This window comes from Chlamydotis macqueenii, chromosome 16, assembly GCF_036417535.1.
Source record: "Chlamydotis macqueenii isolate bChlMac1 chromosome 16, bChlMac1.mat, whole genome shotgun sequence".
Taxonomy (NCBI): Eukaryota; Metazoa; Chordata; class Aves; order Otidiformes; family Otididae; genus Chlamydotis; species Chlamydotis macqueenii.
In genome coordinates this window covers 6,388,655-6,401,457 of record NC_141571.1, presented here as the reverse complement: position 1 = coordinate 6,401,457, position 12,803 = coordinate 6,388,655, and the positions used below count along the sequence as shown (strand labels likewise).

The following is a 12,803-nucleotide window of genomic DNA, read 5'->3' as shown; positions in this document are numbered from 1 at the left end:
ACCTGATCAGAAATAAAGCCTCTTTAGACACAAAGAAATAACAACACCTCCACCCAAGAAAAGTTGACTCTGCCTCCTGAATTGGCCTAGAGTAGCAACAGCACCAAGAAGAGGACGGGAGATGGTCACACTCCTTTGTAAAATAAAATCAGAGGCATAAGCATCCAAAACCACAAGTGTAAGGGTTACAACCTGAGATCAAAGCCATTTCAAAGAACGTGAATTACATGAAGTTTCTCACAATACAGACTCTTCTCTCCCAACAAACCCAGCCAGGAGGATTTTGAAAACAAAGTAGAATTTCCCAAGCGTTAGGTCACTGAAGTACAGGCAGGTACGCTCTGAACACTGTGTTTACTTCATTATCTATCCCAAGCTTAAACTGTAATGCTTAAGCTAAACCGTTTGTCCAGTTTAAATAATGAACATTAGCTAAGATGCAAAAAAGTGTTTTTATTGCAAGCACAGTGAGCAGGGAGAGGGCTGCATCTCCCATGAAACTGACAGAGGTCAGATTTAAACCACCCACCCTTCTTTTTTTAGTGTTCATTGCTGTCAGGTGTACATCATTTCTGCCATGTGAGACATTTTCTTTGGAATATACAAGTAGTATTCCATGTATCCCGACAGATCTTCAATAGTCACATCATCCACAAAGGCCCTGGCTTGCTCAGAGCAAGAGCGTGGAGAACTTGCGGGAGTTCTTGATGGCAAAGACTGGGAGCGGTCCTCAGAAACTGTTCTTCTATCAGGTGCCAACAGGAGGGTGTTCTGCAAGCCAGAGAATTTGTACACTTCCATATCTTGCCATCGTTTACACTGACAGGCTTTATCTGCACACGCACACGGCTTATTTGTGTTCAGCGTGGACACAGACTGAAAGTCAGAAAGCTCCGTAGTCTTTAGGCCAGCTTTGGATACTAGAGAAACGGCAGCTGGAGAATTCTCCTGTTTGTTCTCTGATGCTGACTGCATAACAGAAGCTCCCAAAGACTCAACATCAGCTCCCTGCTGGCCAGCGTCAGGAGGAATACTACATCGTTCATGTGCACAAGCTTCCTTTGGGACTGGCATCCCAAACCCAGTGCTGTCTTCTGGGGCATCAGTCTGGCTCTTCTGCACTAGCTGGTTGCACGTAGAATGTGATTTTGGGCTGCAATGGATAAACTTGGGAGGATGAAGAATTGGAGACTTGGAACGCCTGCGACGCTGGGTTCTCACAACTCCTCTTGAAGGCTTCTTCATAGACCTACCAAGGAAAGATACAAGAGGGAGTGAAGATTCACTAAAAGACTTATCACTGGGTTACAAATAACACTGGGTAAAATCTCTGCTGCATTTATTTTGCATGCAAGAGCTTTAAGCTTGGAGTATTTGCTCAGAGTATTCTGCTACCTTGGAGTCTGTCTTTGTTCTAGCCAAGCAGCTGTATAAAATATAAAAGGAACACCTGAGAAGTGAAACCTAAAGTGTGTGCTGTAAAGATTAGAAAACGAGTAAAGCATGCGAGACAAGAAAATAACCTGAGAGAAGGACAAAGCAGAAGACAGCACAAAACTAAAGAATCAAGGCCAAAGGGTAGTTTTGTTTCACTAGATGAGTGTGAAGTTCTACACAGACACTCCAGAAACCAACCCTTTATTTTAATCTAGTTCCCAAAGCATACTGACAGCTTCTGCAATGTCAAACAGTTATTGAAAGAGATGTATTCATAACTGTCCAATTCAAAACCAGCCGTTCATGGTTACATTAAAAAACATCTACAATGTTTAGAAATCTATAGCTGAACAGCATTTCTTTTCACCTCATAAAATTGTAAATAAGCATAGCAGTCACCTATGAACAGAAAAATGTGCTGTAGAGTATTTTAAACAGTCTCTTTAATAAAGAAAACTTGGTTCCCTTGTGTAGGGCTGTCATTACTAGAAGACCTGTCTATTTAAAACTCCCTCTCAATGCAGTATAATTGGAAGTAGTCTGACAATCCCAAGCTTCTCTTACCCATGCCAGGTTTCCTTAGAAGTACACACATTCTTAGGTTTGGTTTCATCTGCCACTGTTCTAACTAGTGCTCTAGGACTTGTCCCTTCACCCACAGAGAGAGAAGCAGTAGATCTGTAAAAGACAGAAAAATTAAAAGCCTAGACTGGTTAGCATTATGAATACGAAAAAGCTTATGAATCTTCTTCCCAGAAAAGATTGCCACAAATCATTTACAGTATGTCTTAAAAGACTTGCCAACAAAGACCACCCAAACCAGAAATACAGTGTTTACGCGTTGCTGTCCCGAAAGTTTGTGTAACGGACTCCTTCACCAAATGCGATGCCATTCAGCAGCTAGACTGCAAATCCAAACTCCACGCGTCAATGACGAAGCACACACAATGGCTGAATTTCAGTGTCCCGGGAGAGGGGAGGGGAAAAACACCATCACTGAAGAAACACGTCTCTTTTTCCAGAGACAAATAAGCCATTCTTTCCTAAAAATAAATGTTCTTTGGACATAAATAGACTTTGTTTAACTGAAGAACACTTAAGCCTCTGTCTAGGACGACATAAGCTAAAACTCTTCATACGATTGCAAGTTCAATCACTTGAGCAACAGAGTTCTGTCAGATCTTCAACTTCTACTCAAGCCAGGGACCTTAGAAAATTTACTAATTTTTCTGGTGCTATAAATTCATCCCAAACTCCCATTTTCAAGGACTGTGATAACCCCAAGAACAAATTTTTCCAGGTTGTGACTTCACATATTACACCGGAATTCACAAGGAAATAATTTTCCAAATACTCTATCAAATTTGTTTGTAAGCAGGGCTGATTCCCTGAAAAGTGAAAATAAGTCTGCGCATCCTGTTCTAGGACAGCTTTAACTGATATCGGATAGAGGCTAAATTGTCAGTCAAACACCTGCTATTTTCCATTTAAAGAACAACGAACACGGAGCAGTAAATTGAAGGCCAACAGTAAAAACTCCGAAGTAATGAAGTATGCCTGACCTGGGGGTGGGGCTAGAGATATGGAAGAACTGAGAGGCGCTTGGGTGGTGATGCATTTCTAATAAGTTTAATTACTTAAATGAAAGAAAACTTTACAAGCACATCTACTCGCCACCTAATTCCAGCTACCATCTGGATACGTACATACTGCCTTACCTACACTTCCAGTTCAGTCACTGCCACAAAACATTATATAGAAGCCCTTTTTCTTTTTCTTTCAGATAAAAATGATCATCACCAACAGAAGATACAGTCTGCTTGTGTTCTGCTACTTGGGACAGGCAGGGTAAGTGCCACATGTCACATCTCCCACAAAACAAGACAACACAAAAAGCATTATTTCCCATGTAGTGATTTTGGTTATAAATAGGAAATTTGTAAATGACATCAATAAAAATAGTTTGCGTGGGAATTATGCACTGAATCTAATGCTCTCGTACACTGACATGGAAAGAACGTTTCTCTCCTGGGAAAAGATGGGAGTTTATTCTCATGACAGACCTTCAGAGCCATGACAATATGTTGAGTTTAATAGCGGAGTTCTAATGTTATGGACATAATCTCTGGCAGCCAGATTCACGCCAAATTTAATTTCAAGCAAATTGTCAACTGCTGACTATCGTTAGGTTTCTTTCAAGCCTGTAGGGAGCTAACAGTGATAAAACAAATCACAATTTATTGAGCAGTGCAGTCTACAGCTAGTGAATTTATTTCAGTTTAACTAGAATGAAGGCTTTCAGTGCCTAACCTTTGGGAATTACCTCATTGCTTCAAGTTTAACAGCAAGGGTGTTCCCTTCGGCCCTTTGTAACATGTTAACTCCGTACCTCCCTGTGGTGTTACTTACCCAGCTGTGTCAACTCTTAGCTTTTTGAATGCCGTCTGCAGGCTTTCCTCTTCTCCATCCTTAGCTTCCGTTTTCATTATTGGGATGGCCAGAAGCTGACAGAGTTACCATGTACCGCTACAAGCAAAAAAGAGACATGACTGTAAGAACCTTGTTAAAAACATTAGTTGCTCAGCAGCACCACAATACACAAAAATAAACTCAAAAATAGCACACCGAGCGCACAAAGCTGAGGTCATTCTAGCAGAACATTTTTGAAGGTTGATTCAGAACAGCTTTACGATACCCAAGAATGGAACAACCAGTCCCTTGTACAACTGCATAGGTGAATTAGCAATTTAAAGTAAAATTTGGTGTCGAGAGCGTCTTGCACATCCATTACGATTTAGTCAAACTCTTCTGTTTGTGTTACCAGCGTAACTCCAGAAGAGGTGAAAACTGAGAAGGAACACCACCATTAGAAACAGTCAGCTTTATACAGCCACTGCTTCCGGCTTTGGGACTTGATGGTACTCACATACTTAAAAAACCAAACCCAGCAGAAACGCCTGACAGAAGCAAGTCTCAGTTCTATGCCAGACTGCCTCAAGCTCGGTATTTGTTAAGTTTACCTGGCTGATCAGCCTGCTTCATTCCATGCTTTTGACTTGACTGCTTCTGGAAAAACAGGGCCATTTGGTGTGGGCGGCATTTCTGTGAGAGCCTTTGGCCACACTGTGCAAGACCATCTTCTCAGGCTAGGGGAAAGCAGTGGACATTTTCTACCTGGACTTCAGTAAGACTTTTGACACTGTCTCGCGTAAGGCCCTCATAGAGAAGGTGATGAAGCACAGGCTAGATGGTCAGACAGTGAGATGGACTGAAAAGTGGCTGAACGGCCGGGCCCAGAGGGTGGTGAGCAGTGGCACGAAGTCTAGTTGGAGGTCAGTAACTAGCGGTGTACACTGGGAGTCAAAACTGTGTCCAGTCCTGCTCATCACCTTGATGAATGATCTGGATGACGTGGCAGAGCGTACCTTCAACAAGTGTGCTGGTGAGACCAAGCTGGGATGAGTGGCTGGTACACCAGAGGGTCGTGCTGCCATCCAGAGGGGCGGGAGAAAGGGGCCGACAGGAACCTCATGAACTTCAACAAGGGGAAGGGCAAAGCCCTGCCCCTGGGGAGGAACAGGCGCTGGGCTCCCCACTATGAGACACTGACATGCTGGGGGAGTCCAGAGGAGGCCACAAAAAGGGGATGACAAAGGGACTGGAGCATCTTTCCTATGAGGAAAGGTTGAGAGGGCTGGGGCTGTTCAGCCTGGAGAAGAGGAGGCTCAAGGGGATCTCATCAATGTACACAGATACCTAAAAGGAGGGTACAAAGAGGACAGAGCCAGGCTCTTCCCAGTGGTGCCCAGTGACAGGAGCAGAGGCCATGGGCACACGCTGAAATGCAGGAGGGGCTGCCTGAGCACAAGGAACCACTTCTTTGCTGTGAGGGTGACCGAGCACTGGCACAGGCTGCCCAGGGAGGCGGTGCAGTCTCCCTCCTTGGAGATACCAAAAAGCTTCCTGGACACGGTCCTGGGCAACCGGCTTGGGGTGGCCCACCTTGACAGGGGGGGTTGAACCTCCAGGGACCCCTGCCAACCTCAACCGTTCTGCGATTCTTTATCTTTCTGAAGCTCTGTGAACCCATGACGAAAGTAACTACCCAAACCCAGCACATGGTAACAGCTCCTGTAACAAGAACGCACACAGAGCACTAACTCTACCTCATAATACAGCAAGAATGCCTACGTTAGTACCACTTTAATCAGCTAAGCACCAGCTTTTTTTTTTTTTTGTAGCATGGAAGAGAAAAGGTCTTGGTGAAGAGTAATCAGAACCTCTGCAGCTCAGTCACTTATGCAGCTACAGAATGATAATTTCTGTTCCCTCCCAACCTCATTCCGGTTGGAGGCGGCAGCTCTCCCTGCTATGATTTCATCTGGACGCCCTGTATTGCAGACAGCTATTATGACACACGCAGAAGGATAATGTATCATAACAACTTCAAGGCACATGTTGTCCCGTGAGTCAGACAGCACGTAAACACGAGATGAGGAAGCTAACACAGAGACTGACAACATGATGCTCATGTGAGCAGGTTACTACGTTAGATACTCTCTTAGTTACATATTATACTCTGGTGAAACATATGGTCCCTGCTTCAGAAAGTTCTTTTCCTTGACCCAAACAGAAGGTTCTTTAAAATTAAAAATTCAGTCTACAATGTTTTTTTTTTTAAGTATCAAATCCCTTTATTATATAACCTTAGCAAGAAAATTATAGCAAACAATTTTTAAATCACTGTACGTTATTCAAAACATACTACCAGTCTTCGACTAAATATTTTACCCTGCTGCCCTTCACCACTGACACTGTAAACCCTCAAAAAATACGCAGAATTTATTCAAATAAAACCCCACTCATTCTGTGATAACTAAATATAACCCTAAGCATTTCAGACACACCAGCCAACTAGCACCGATACCAACAAAAAAAAAAATTACTGTGAAAAACAATCAAAGTTTAACGTTGTGTCAAAAACCACATTGAAACTTATGGTTTTTATGTCCTAGGAAAATACACATCCCACACCCGGCCTTTCCCGTCTTATTTCCAGCTCTTTCCCACCACACAGGGCTATGAACCCAGCTCGACGCACCACCCCTCGCAAAGCCCTGACGGGGCGATGCACGAACAAAACACGGGCGTCTGGTTTCAGAGCCGGGCACGCGAAGGGATCCAAAGCTCCCAGGCGCTCCCGGCCAACGCTCCGGCGGCGGCAGAAGCGCCCCGAGCGCGGACACCGAGCCCGCCGAGCTGCCCTGGGGCGGCACCGGCCGCTCCCCCGCCGCCCACAGACGGCTGCCGCTCAGAACCGACCTCCGGCCGCTTCAGGGGCTTTCAGGCCCCCCCGGCCCACCCCGGCCCCCTCCCGGACACTCCGGTCCCGCAGCTCTGGGCGAGCCCTCCCACCGGCGCTCGGCCCGGGCCCTCGGCGGGGGTGACTCAGCACAAGCCCCGCGCCCCACTGCGGCTTCCCCGGGGCCCTCCCCGCTCCCGCGAGGGGACCGGCGGCGGCTCCGGCGACCCGCGAAGGGAGGGCTCCGCCAGCACCAGCCGCCCGGGGTGGGGGGGGGGGGGAACGGAGCGGGGACCGGCGCCGGGGAAGGGGCCCCGCCGCCCACACTCACCGCGATCCCCAGGGCCCGGCCCGGCCCCGCCGCCTCCCGCCGGGCCCCGTCCCCTCCACCGGAAGCGACGGCGGCCGGGCGGGGGCGGGGCCAGCACCCCTCGCGCACGCGCCCTCAGCAGGGAGGGGGAACGGAGGGGCGGCGGGCAGCGCGCCCGCGCATGCGCTTCCGCGCGGAGCTGTGACCTCACTTCCTGTTGTGCTCCGCGGTTCCCTCCGCCCCCGGAGCGCCAGGCTGGGAGGCGGCGGTGAGTGGGGGGCCCGGGGCTCCCCCCCCCCCCGCCCCGCCCCGCCCCGCCGGGAGAGCCGCTCGACGGCCGTGCTGGCGGCGGAGGGGCGGCCCGGGGCAGCGGGGAGGGGCGTCGGGCGGCGTGGCGGGGGAGAGCGGCCTCCGCGGGCCTTCCCGCCCGGGCGGTGAGGAGAGGCCGCGGGGGAGCTGGCGGGAGCCGTGACAGGGCGCGGGCGGCGCGAAACCGCGGCCCCGGGCCGTGGAGCGTTGCGCTGCCGGGGGCTCCGGAGCCTTCAGGTTGACAGGCCCGGCGGGGGGGCGGCGGCGGCGCGGCCCTGTTGCAGGTCTGGCGTCGGTGGCGTTCCGCAGGCTGGTGACCTGCTGGGCTGTCACTGGGCTGTCACGGGCGGCGGCGGCGCCCGCCTGTCGCTGGCTCTGCCGGCGGTGTCACGCTCACAACTCAAACTGGAGTTACACTAGTTGACAGAATATATATCTCGTGTGTTCCTGGGGAAGAAAAAAAAAAAAAAGGTATTTCGTTATTTTTGGCGTAGGCTGTGCCTGTTCTGAGAACAGTTTGGCGTTCACAGTGAAAAGTGGTGGACAGGTCTGGTCAGAAGGCAGTGAGATTGCCCACGGAAGAACCAGCGTCCCTTACCCATGTCATTTGGGGTTTGTAGAGACCGTGTGCATTCAGACCACAACATCAAATCCTGATTTCTGCATTTCAGTTTATTCTGTATGGCACAGCTGGTTACACGCTGAGAGCCCATCAATGGACTTGGAAGCTAAAGATGAAGAGGAAGAGAGTCTGCAAACAGCTTTCAAAAAGCTGAGAGTGGATGCAGCAGGGTAAGCGAGCAACAAAAAAGACTGTGTAATTTGTTTTCTTATTACATATTTGTATTTGTTTTCTGTTCTTTTGAATCTCAAAACAAAGGTCGCAATTTGGTGAAAGGTTCCTTACTTTCCAAGAGGAGACAACTGCATTGCTTCACATGAAGTGCAGTCATTATAACTGTCTAATAGGCAAAGCAGTACTTGATTACTGGCTAATTTTGACACAGTATCCAACGGAAATTTCACAGTGACCATATGAAAATGTGAAATGACTCGTCCAAAGCGGTGAACCCACTCGTAACTGTTGTGGCAGCCGTAGTCATCTTGTGTGATACAGAAGTTGTTTGTCCATTCACGTAAACGCTCATGTCTTCTGCTACGTTGTCAGCCTTTACTGCAGTGCAGGAAGATTTGCTTGGAAAGCATCTGAAGGACAGCACCAGCACTTCGTAGTGTCCCACTGGAAATCACCAGGCTAAATATGAGCACTGATCATTTCTCATTTTGGGGGATTTTGTAGCGTAAAATGTCTGCAGACATTCTTATACTAAAAACTTACTTATACACTGAGTATACTCATAATATGTAGTATAAGCATCTTCCTTAAAGGTAGGAGTTAATAAAATTATGCAGTCTAGCACTTTGTGAGATAGTTCACCTGATGTTTTTTGGGAGTTCGCAGACACAAGAAAAAGCTTTGTGTTGATAATGAATGTTACCTTGTGAATTCATCTCCATAGCCATCAGTACTGCCAACTCATTACTTCCTCTGCGCGTTAAAATGTATTTTGCTTTGCTACTCATTTCCTCTACTTCAGGAGATCTTCTGTTACATGTAGAAAAAATAGCTGTTCTCTAACAAGGACTATGCTTATTAAGCATATCCATTTTGATGTATTACCAGTGACAAACTGCGTGGAATTCTGATTGATTCTTGGTGATATCTTGCTAGGCGTAAGAAGCTTGTGTTTTGAACAGTTCAAGTCTTGTGATCAATCCCTTAAGACCGACTTTGGGCAGAGTATTTGGGCGCATCTGCTAGAATTTCAGCCTCATTTCTTACGAGTTCCTATCCCGTGTTCCAAGTCACACATACAGACATCATAAATACAGATTTGCACGCTGAGGCATTTATGTTTGTTGTCTGGACTTCCGGGGCCAGATGTTTTCTTTCATTACATGTTTATCTGGGAAATCTATTGAGACATTTAATGAGAAATAAATTAGCAGCCTGTCCTAGTCTGTTATACCTCATCCAGTCCTCCGCTGACTCCTGCTTAGCCTGCTGTTATGGGTTCCTGACTTTGCATTTTAGATGAGTAGCAGTCTATTTTTAACAACTATTGTCTGACAAGGACATTTGGAACCCGAGTTTACATTCCTTTCATGTGTCATATTGGAACAAATAGGGCATGGCATCAGCCTCTGGGCATTTTGGCCTCCTTTCATTTCATCTCACCTATCTTTAGACGCTTGATGGAGGTCAGTATAGTAAGAGCGGTTAGATAAATCTCTGTAATATCCTGTTTCTAACCACTGACTAGAGAGGAAGTCAGGCTGCAAACTTAAATGTCTTAGCGAAGCATCTAAAGCAAATAGGCTGGATCTAGACCTCTGAAGCAGTACGTTCAGGCACTGCTGTAATGTGGCATTTCCCTTTTTACTCAGATGTGTTGCAGCTCTCTCTGTGGGTGACGGGACGCTTCTCAGAACACCGACAAGAGCAGCCATGGATGGAGCCAAGCAACAGGCTGTCTGCTCAAAGGAGGCATGGCATGGGTAAAACACTGCATTCACTGCACCCTGCGTGTGTTTCTGGTTTGAGACATTTATCACTTGCGTACCGTTTTCCTGTGAAAGTTGTTGTTAATTAGTTGCTTCAACATGCCTTTTCTCTCTAAAACTTTCCACCGATTTCCTCAGAAGTCCTTTTCTTCAAGCCTTACACCTTTGCGACTCCCTCTCACCTCTTTCTTGGGTTATTTTATTTCTGTATTGAAGTACCTGGATATTCAGTGCAATTCTGCCAGCAGCTCCAACTGATATCCAGGTTCTGCACTACAGTTCTGTTTGGGATGACAAACTATCATTTGCTTAACAGAGAAGATTTGGGGGGGAAGTCCTTTAAAATGGGGCTGGTTATATGCGTCTCCTTTGGGGGAGCCCCAGTTTCTTCAGACTCCTCCACTGTTCCTGTCAGAGATTGTAAGTGACCAGTCACCTGATTTTTCTAAGCAGAAAAAAAAAAATCTTCTAAAACGTTTTTAGCCATATTTTAGAGCTTATTGAGCTATGGTGTGGATTCTGGAGTGACCTACTTGCTCACCTGTTACAACCCTGCAGGTGTGTGCGAAAGCCTTCCAGAGGATCAGCAAGAGCCCCACGTCGTAGACGCTCCAAGTCTCCCGTCCTGCATCCCCCCAAGTTTACGTATTGCAATACAAAAGCCAGCAGCCAGCTGAAACACAAGACCCAGGCCGACACGTCAAAGAGTAATATCAGTTCAGACGTTTTCGTTACAGCAGAACACGGTACGAAGGACAGGCACGATTCTCACCTTGAGGCCAGTGATGACAGAACTGACCCTTTGGAAGCTTTCACCGCCGAAGAGCCTTTAGAGAAGTCGGGAAAGAATTACCGTACTCTCTCCTCATCCTTTGAAACTAGCTTGCGTTCTAGCCAAACCTCGGATTTCCAGTCCTTATCCATGCTTAGCAACGGCAAGCAGTGCCCTTGTACGGACAAGCAGTGCCGGTGCAAACAGTGGCGCGCCATGGAAGTGTACTCTTTCTCTGGCTTGCGGAGCGTTCTGTCTGAATGCGAAAAGGCGGTCCTGGGAGTCCGCACCCACTCTCTTCAAAGTAGATCCCCTTGTGGGACAGCCTCATCAAGTTCTCCTAGATCTTGTTCTGAGCAAGCCCGAGCCTTTGTGGATGACGTGACTATTGAAGATCTTTCGGGATACATGGAATACTACTTATATATTCCCAAGAAAATGTCCCACATGGCAGAAATGATGTATACTTGACTAAGAGCAATACAGAATCCCGAAGCAGAGTTTGTGATAATGATTAGGTTAAATGCCTTGCCAGTGCCATGTTTTCACTGTTCTGTGTTTGAACAAAAGTTTCCTTGCCTCATACAGTTTAGTTTTCTAATAAAATTAAAAATGGAATATAGTTTCCAAGCTTAGTTCTAAAAAGAATGCACTAAAGTATCTGAATACCATAACAAAAGCACTGTAGATCAAATGAACTCCCTTTGTTTTTGGGTTTGTGCTGTGGATATTCAAGCTCTGTGTGCTATTTTCACTATGTTTTGGGAAAAAAAAAAAAAAAAAAAAAGCCTTTTAGGTTTTGTTCTGAAATTTTGCAGTGTTTGGAAGGTTCATTCTTAATGTGTCCCAGTACTTAGAGAAATGTTTCATAGCTACAGCTCTGTCCTCCTCATCCTGCTCTAGAGAGAAGCATGAGAAGGCATTCAGTATTTTGGATAGGATGGATCTCCTTTCCTCCAACATGCTGTGGCTCCTTTTTAGTTGGATCCAACTGTGAATGCTTCCTCCTCACAAATTTGTTGGGAGGTCCGGAATGTGTGGGTGTATGCTTGGACTCTTTCATAATCTGACTAGCTCACACTTAAGCAGTTCTATTTTTCTGCAGATAAGTGAAGCTCTTAGAAGCAAAAAATATATTTTGGTATTTGTGCTTTACAGATTGAATAATTTAGAGGGGAGTGAAGCAGGCTGATAGGTTTTTTTGGGCCATGCTGTTTCAGAAGTGGAGATGGTGGAGCCATCTATGCAGATTGTTTCTGAGTACGTTTGGTACACAAAGCAGTGTGGAAATAGGGTAAATAAGAAGTGTTTATCATACAGGCTTTGTGGTGTAGAGCTATAACGTTCCTTCTGGTTGAAAATATTGAAATAAAAAATTTTGTTGCCGAGACTTGCATTAATAAATATTTGCCAAAACCCAGCAAATTAAAGCCTGAATAGTTTGACTTACACTTGTCTACTTTTGGTGTCAGCTATACACACACATGCTAAACAACGACATTTGAGTAAAATACTGCGATTTAAATATCAGTGGTCAGCAAGCCAAGGAGTCACAAGCAGTTGTTTAAAAATAGAATATAGCAGACAAAGAGTTGGCCTTGTATTCTCTGCTAGAGAAGTCTCAGACAGTCTAGATGATAATTGCTATCTGTAGATTTTATTCTAATCATCCCTGAAATTCACACTGTGGAGCCATGAAGTTCAGATTTAAAGTTCAAATAAATCTAAATAAGTTAACGTAGGACTACAACTGAAACTGTTACTTTACACCTAAGTGTCGCACAGCTACTTAGCATTCAATATTGGCTCATACTTTTAAATTTAACTGATTTCCAAGTTTTCTCAGGTTGGTACTTTACTGTTCCCTTCCCCTTCCAGCACTATCCTGCATACCCATACGCACAGTTTTGGTTTTCATATTTTTTCCCTTCTTTCTCCCTTGAGTAAATCTGGTATAATACATACTTTGCTTTTGAACATAAATATTTAGTACTAGTTCTCTTTGCTGCTGCTGTTTTTCAAAGGCTCTTTCTGCCTCAGCAGAGGGTGTCTGCTCATGTTTCTGTTCACGGTTTGGTTTTGTGCCCTCTTTAAAATCGTTTGAAGGT

The 12,803-nt window shown here is 46.0% G+C and overlaps 2 protein-coding genes across 4 annotated transcripts; one reads left to right on the top strand and one right to left on the bottom strand.

Moving 5' to 3' along the window:
• Positions 1-433: 433 nt before the first annotated feature.
• On the bottom strand, positions 434-7,201 carry LOC104474686 (oxidative stress-responsive serine-rich protein 1). Its single transcript, XM_086760438.1, has 4 exons — positions 7,071-7,201; positions 3,847-3,963; positions 2,002-2,115; positions 434-1,249 (listed from the first exon to the last, which is right to left on the bottom strand). Exons 2-4 carry the CDS (start codon positions 3,921-3,923, stop codon positions 556-558), a joined length of 885 nt encoding a protein of 294 aa, XP_086616564.1. The 5' UTR covers positions 3,924-3,963; positions 7,071-7,201; the 3' UTR covers positions 434-555.
• Positions 7,202-7,226: 25 nt separating this feature from the next.
• On the top strand, positions 7,227-12,140 carry LOC104485578 (oxidative stress-responsive serine-rich protein 1). Of its 3 annotated transcripts, none has more exons than XM_086760435.1 (4): positions 7,227-7,317; positions 8,030-8,150; positions 9,807-9,917; positions 10,482-12,140. In XM_086760435.1, exons 2-4 carry the CDS (start codon positions 8,074-8,076, stop codon positions 11,164-11,166), a joined length of 873 nt encoding a protein of 290 aa, XP_086616561.1. In that variant the 5' UTR covers positions 7,227-7,317; positions 8,030-8,073; the 3' UTR covers positions 11,167-12,140. The 3 variants fall into 3 exon arrangements, with proteins under 3 accessions (XP_086616561.1, XP_086616562.1, XP_086616563.1); XM_086760436.1 differs by lacking the exon at positions 7,227-7,317 and adding an exon at positions 7,346-7,483; XM_086760437.1 differs by lacking the exon at positions 7,227-7,317 and adding an exon at positions 7,487-7,595.
• The last annotated feature ends 663 nt before the right edge of the window (positions 12,141-12,803 follow it).

Coding starts and splice junctions, on each gene's coding strand:
- LOC104485578 (XM_086760435.1), top strand. CDS start 8,074: ATGGACTTGGAAGCTAAAGATGAAGAGGAAGAGAGTCTGCAAACAGCT. Junction 8,151..9,806: donor CTGAGAGTGGATGCAGCAGG/GTAAGCGAGCAA, acceptor CTTTTTACTCAG/ATGTGTTGCAGCTCTCTCTG. Junction 9,918..10,481: donor TCAAAGGAGGCATGGCATGG/GTAAAACACTGC, acceptor ACAACCCTGCAG/GTGTGTGCGAAAGCCTTCCA.
- LOC104474686 (XM_086760438.1), bottom strand. CDS start 3,923: ATGAAAACGGAAGCTAAGGATGGAGAAGAGGAAAGCCTGCAGACGGCA. Junction 2,116..3,846: donor CTAAGAGTTGACACAGCTGG/GTAAGTAACACC, acceptor TGTCTTTTACAG/ATCTACTGCTTCTCTCTCTG. Junction 1,250..2,001: donor TCTAAGGAAACCTGGCATGG/GTAAGAGAAGCT, acceptor TTTCCTTGGTAG/GTCTATGAAGAAGCCTTCAA.